At 39.6% G+C, this 6543-nt stretch overlaps 1 protein-coding gene across 10 annotated transcripts in view; it reads right to left on the bottom strand.

The window, feature by feature from the left end:
- Positions 1–1504: 1504 nt before the first annotated feature.
- LOC105222993 (protein crumbs) overlaps positions 1505–6543 on the bottom strand; it is a 47030-nt gene continuing 41991 nt past the window's right edge. For 7 of the 10 annotated variants that reach the window (XM_049448399.1, XM_049448397.1, XM_049448394.1 and 4 more), the window contains 5 exons: positions 5343–6366; positions 4511–5274; positions 3769–3896; positions 3271–3690; positions 1505–3207 (listed from right to left, as the gene is read on the bottom strand). In XM_049448399.1, coding sequence (XP_049304356.1) covers positions 2977–3207; positions 3271–3690; positions 3769–3896; positions 4511–5274; positions 5343–6366 — 2567 coding nt within the window. In that variant the 3' untranslated portion in view covers positions 1505–2976. The remainder of the gene's footprint in view (positions 3208–3270; positions 3691–3768; positions 3897–4510; positions 5275–5342; positions 6367–6543) is intronic. The other 3 variants (XM_049448400.1, XM_029548987.2, XM_049448403.1) reach the window with 1 other exon arrangement.

The raw sequence follows: 6543 nt of genomic DNA, 5'->3' as shown, positions 1-6543 counted from the left end.
ATGGTATCCGGATTGCATTACACAAGGTTTAGCCGCAGCTTTTTACTTTGGATCCATTACTAGCAAAAAGTCCACCCAGCCCGACAAAATACTCGATATACAATAAATTAGAAAGAAAACTCCTAATAACCATTCGCATTCCAGTAAAAGCAACTTCGTATGAAAGAATCTCTAATACTTAGTCTTGCCATGAATTCTGTTACTAAGTTTATAATGCTTTCAGCCTAGAGTTATTAATAATGCTGGTCACCATTCAGCTGGTGTAGTGGTTTGGTGGGGAGTCTCCTCCCTGGTAAAGGCGCTGCAGCTCTACACTTCTATAGAAAGGGGGTTAAAATTGGGGCCAAAAAAACACCAGCAGGATGTTTTTAGGTTTAAGCTATACTCTCTTCGATGGAGAGCGTTGGATCTTCCAGCGAATTCAAGCACAGTAGGCAGAAATCACTCAGTAGTGGCTTGCAAGCAATATTTCTGATTTCACAGCTGCAGATGATTGGCCGTCTGGAGGTGCAGATTTAAATTCATTGAACTACAATCTATGGTCAGAATTGGAGAAGAGAGAGCCTCTCGAATATCCCAAAGAAATCTGGTGAGCATAAAAAATTCTGGACCCATAAACACCTTCAATGACTCTTTCTCAGTTGGAGTCAAACCACCACCCATTGCAGACAAAGAGCTCGAGTTGCCGAGAGAAACGAGTGTGATCCATGCGCGGCTTCGTTTTGGATACTGTTGCGGGTTAAACTCATACTTATCCATCAACCTCGACATATCTAATATATGTTGCATGCCCCACTAACCCTACTCATCTTAGGGAGAGGGGTGTCCCTTTGGTCCGAACCTGTCGAAACAGCACGTTTCTTGGGTCTACCGTTGGATGACATCGACAACAACTTATATAATCTGTACCATCCTAATGGTACCTTGATCACTGCAGTACCCTGTTGTTGTAGTGGCTGCTGAGTTATCAGTCCTTGGCCGCATAAAAACTAAGGTGAATTCCGATTCGATAACACGATTTTTTTTCTAGCGACCGTTTTCTTGAGATCTCTGGCGATCCGATCCGGAGAATACAGTGGTTTCAAAGGTCTTCCAATTTTTCGATAAATTTTTTTAATAAAAGACATATTTGCTTTAAAATAGACCGCAGACTCGGCGAATTCCCGCTGCTATAGCGGCTGCAAAGTTGATTGTTCTTGGCCTCTTAAAAATTCTAGTGAATTTGTATTATGTAAACCCGGCTGCTGATACGCTATACGTCCGCAAAATTTTTTTCCTGCAACCGTTTTCTTGAGAGAAGTCCTTGGTCGCTTAAAAACCCTAATAAATTCCGACTATGTAAACCTGACTGCCGAGTAAACGATGGTAATTACCACTTCACGGTCGCTAAATTGCTTTCGAGTGACCGTTTTCTTAAAATCTGTGGCGTTCCGATCTGAAGAATATCTGTTCTCAAAGGTCTTCAATCTCAGCCTATCGAATCCAACTAAATAAAATAAGCGACTTTAATGTTTAAAGGTCTTTATTAAGTTTAAATATAAATTAGTCGATTTAATATAATACAGTCTCTTAAGTTAACGTATTTAAATATGTATGTATGTATTTTTTAATAAATGTATGTATGTATAGTATAACATAATAAGTAAATATACGATAAAAAATCTAAATAACGGTAACGCGAATTCAATTAAAGGTATATGTTTACACAAAATAAGGCCACCGAGTGGTTGTTGTAATTGTAGTTGTGGTATTTAGCTTACCGCGCATTATGTATTGGAAATACGCTAAATTATGCTTATAATTAGTTAGACAAATACATAAATTTGATTTCAAGAGCACTTTTGTTTGGAAGTCCACAGTGAGGATTTTGTTTTACACAAATGTTTTTGTTTTTTTTTGTATTCTCGCAATAATGTTCAACAATTGAATATTTTGTATGTTATTTTTAATTTTTGAAATTTTTAAATTCTTAATTTTTGTATTTTTTATTTTTTTTTAGTTTTAATTTTAATTATTAAATTTTGTATTTCTTTTTAATTTTATTTTTTAATATTTAATTTTTAAATACAAAATTTTTATTTTTTTTTATTTTAATTTTTAGTTTAATAAATTTTAATTTTTAAGTTTTTATAAATTAAATTTTAAAGTTTTTAAATAAAAAATATTAAATTTTGCTTTTTTAAATATTAACATTTTAGTTATTTTTAAGTTTTCTTCGATTATTCTCTAAATTTGTTTAAAATATATATAGTTTTTTTAATATTTTGTATGTAAATTTTTTTCTATATTTGTTGTTTTTTTTTTATAATTTTACTGCTCACTTGGCATTCAAACACAATACTGAGGTTTTAAACCTTACAACTATTTAACTATAAATATTTTAATTAATTTTTTATGTTTTTTTTGCATAACATTATAAATATGTATGTATGTATATGTCTATGAAAGTACGCTGTGTTTGAACTGAGCACATAAACAGGTTGTCTGAACTAACTAGTTACATTACATCAAACATATATTTTAATTTTATTTAAAGTTAAATAGTTTTTAATTTATTTATTTACCCTAAATTTACGCCAAAATTTCCAAAAAATTTCACCCGTTAGCTAAATATTGTTTTCCTTACTTTTCAGGCCAGGGTTGCATTTTTTAAGCAGCTTTTCTGCTTATTACTAGGCGTAAGGATAGGACACGCTGGCTTCAACTCGCTCAAAACGAGCGAATGCACGAAATTAAGAGCAAGTGTAATATTTTTCAAGCGCTTTATGTCCTCCAAGTCGCTTTAGTGAGCAATATTTCATTATTAGTACGCTTAAACAATTATATCTGGACTCCTTACTCTTTAAACTATACTTAATGGGCGGATAAAGACTTTATAGTAACGGTTTTACTGCTTTCATACATCACTTACGTGCCAAGTCAACATTAACTATAAATAAATGTAAAAAGAAACGAAAGCTAACTGACTTTCAACGACTAAATCAGACGCTCCTCTGGCGGTGGCTTCAGCACGTTATCCATTTCCAGCCGTGGATTACAGTATTCTTGCGCGCTGGGGCTGTAGGTGCCGCGCGTCGCACGCTTATTGCGCGCCATAACCAAGAATGTACCCAACAGCGCTGCGCCAATAAGCAACAACACCACCAACACGGGTATAACAATGATGGCGATATCGGCCGTGGACGGGCCCTCATCTTTGGCGGCCATCTGTGTGTGTGTGGAAAAAATGTTAAATTTCAAAACCCAATCAATGTTAACGCTTTCACTCACCACCAGCGTGCAGTCCTTGCCCTCATAGCCCGCCTTGCAGGTGCACGTATAGTCCGCTACATCACCGCACGCCTCCAGACAGCTGCCGCCATTCATGCACGGTGAACCCTCACCAATCTTGCACGGGTCGGTAAAGTTGCAATACACACCGCAGAAGGAATCCTGACAGATGCATTTGAACGAGCCCGGTAAATTGATGCAGCGTCCCAAACCGCCGCAATACTCAATGCCTGAGGCACACTCATCGATATCGATGTCGCAATTGTTGCCCTCAAAGCCGGTGCCGGTGCAGTTGCACGTATAGGCGCCGATGAGATCGTGGCACATGCCATTATTGAGGCATGGATTGGATTCGCATTCATTGACATCCTTTTCACATAGTTCACCCTTATAACCCAAACTGCATTGACACCGTGGTGTCTGTAAAATAAAGTTTAATAAATTCAACAATGTATGTATGTGTACTCGTATATCAAAAGTGGCATATAGTTGACTTACGTAGGCATCGTCGGATATGCAGAGACCACCATTTTGGCACGGCGTCGTTTCGCAGAACAGCACTTCGCAATTGGTTCCCTCGAAACCAGGCAAGCAGTTGCAGGTGAAATTGTTGTTGGTATTGGCATCTGTGTTTAGAAAAAAAAAATAGCCATAAATTTAGGTAAAAATCTTAAATTTTTCGGTGCTTTTCGCAATATGGCAACCCTTCTCTCAAAAATTTTTAAAATTGAACTTTTTTCAAATAATTTCCGGCAGGCTGCCAACCGCTTAGATCAAACGTTATAATGTTGTCACAGTTCATATTTTTCGAAAAGGTGGCAACGCTATTTTAAAATATAGTTATAAGAATGAATTGTCGAAACTTTTGGAAGGCTTTTTTTTTTGCTTGGATTTTCGTACATAATTGATAACTGTAATACAACAAATTCCCCATGTTCACATTTCCGGAACCTCACTCTGTCTTAATTAATCCCTATTATTAGACTAGACCCTTGTAGAATAAAGCCCATTTTTGTGAGTTTTTGAGCTTTCTTTCCACACGAGCTTTCCGAACTGTGAGGACCCCAGCGATTTTATATTTCATTTTCTCCTTCCTACTTTCTCGGGATAGGAGAGTCAATAGAGTCTTCAAGATTTTGTAGAACCTCCTAAATCAAAACTTATAAGAACTTTTTATATTGTTGCCTTAACTGAGACAAACTAGCAGTTGTTTTTGGATATGAAATAAATTTTCACTTACTAAATCCATCCTCGCAAGTCGAACCGTTGCGGCAGGGTAAATTATCGCAGGTGACCTGCTTCAAGGAATCACACTGCACACCCGTATATTCCTCCGCACAATCGCAATGGAAGGCGGCAATCAGGTCCGTACAATTGCCACCATTATGACAGGGCTGTGAGGCGCACTCATCAATATTATGCTCACACAAGCGACCGTCGTAGCCCGGCAAGCAACGGCACTGGAAGTCGGCCACTTTGTCAATGCAAGTCGAGTTATTCTCACAAGTCGCATTCAGGCATTCATTTATATCGGTGCCGCAGTCCTCCCCCTCATAACCAGGCAGACACGTGCAGGCATACTGCTCGGACGGTGAGCTACAGTAACCACCATTCTTGCAGTCCGTATTAAAGCACAGCACACAACCCTCATCCGGCTTGGTCGAATTGAGACGGAATTGTGAGTGAGGCTGCACCGAGACGTTCTCAGTGCGTGGATACATCTCAGCGTTCGAGAAGTAAGGCAACAAGAGATCGCCAACGCGTGCCTCACCCAAGCAACCCTTAAATTGAGAGCCTTGCTGTGCTGAACTGCTGCCACGCGCTTGCCGACTATCAGTGGGCATGCCACCGAGATAGACCTGAGTGTCACTGGAGAGTAGTTCTTGGAAAGCCTGTTGATCGATGTCTGCGGAGAAGGCGGGCGAGGGATCGACCATGCTCTCCCAACCCTTCCAACCGCCCTCGAGTTTGCCGCCTTGTGCGCGTAGATAAATACGGTTCCAGCTGTAGAATAGAAGCAGAAAACATTAAAAATAATTTCCAATTTATTTCCTATAGTTCTAAAGACGTACCCAGGTTCGTTCGTCATCTCCATAAGGCTGGGATCGGATGTATCTTTGGTGAAGCGCTTGGTATCGCCAAACGCCTCTTGATTCAACTTCCAAGTTACCGTCACCTGTCCTTGATTTACGCCGATTTCAAAGAAGCTCTCACCATTTTCTATGAAGAATAGTGTGCCGCCAGCCCGTGTTCTGTACGCGATCTCTATAACCGGCTGCACTAACATTTTCGGTTCATCCGGCATTTGCTCTACGAAGTAAGTGAACGCCAAAGGATTCTTTTCGTTGCCCTTAAACGTGATGTTCGTCAGACACTCATAGCCATCGTCGAGATTCTGGCATTTACTGTTACCCGGACACTGAACTAGTTGACAGAACTCGATCTCTTGACAATTCTTGCCCTTATAACCATTCGGACAGCTACATACATAGTCATTCCATGTATTCCGACAATCGGCGTTGTGCTTGCAAGGATTCTTACGACACAAGTCATCGGTTACTTCACCTTTCAGTACCGATGTACGATCGATAGTGACCACACCGAACGAGGGCGGCAAAAGCAAATCATCTTCATTCAAGGGATACAATTCGACGATCATCGTATGTGAGCCATTGCTTACTTTCACATCCTGTATGATACCCTTGAAGTAGTCCTTTTCATCGACCTCATTGTTTACGACAGTCTCTTCGGGCGCTGCTGACGCTGGATCTGTACCAGTAGTTGTTGGCGCTTGTGTTTGCTCGCCAACTGGTGGTCCACCGAGGTAGAGCACCTGCGCATCAAGTAAGCCCGTAGAAGAGAGTGTTTTACGGAAGTACTCAGTGCCATTGAGTTTGACCTGTACAAGCGTCTGATTGCGCACCACTTCAATTAGATGATTGTAGCCGTTATCAAGCTTATTGCCGCCGACAGTGTAGGCCTCGGGTGTGCCGTTAAATTGCATTTTTACCAGCAATTCGCCGCCATGCAGTTCGGCGGCTACATATGACTCGCCAGTGTCAGCTTTAAAAAAGAGATTTTTGGTTTTAAAACGCTCTCAAAGTTAAGAGAGTTGAAGAGTGGAAATTTTATTAACAGGTTCAAAGATTTGTTGGATGTAGAAAGAAATTATAAAAGGATCTAAGGTAATCTAGGGTAAGAATACTTAGTGATATGTATAGTATATATTAAAGTTATGTGAATGATTGGATTGGATCAATTAGTTCCAGTACT

Source organism: Bactrocera dorsalis, chromosome 2 (genome assembly GCF_023373825.1).
Source record: "Bactrocera dorsalis isolate Fly_Bdor chromosome 2, ASM2337382v1, whole genome shotgun sequence".
Taxonomy (NCBI): domain Eukaryota; kingdom Metazoa; phylum Arthropoda; class Insecta; order Diptera; family Tephritidae; genus Bactrocera; species Bactrocera dorsalis.
Note: the sequence above shows the minus strand (reverse complement) of the source record. Positions and strands in the feature narration are given on the sequence as shown.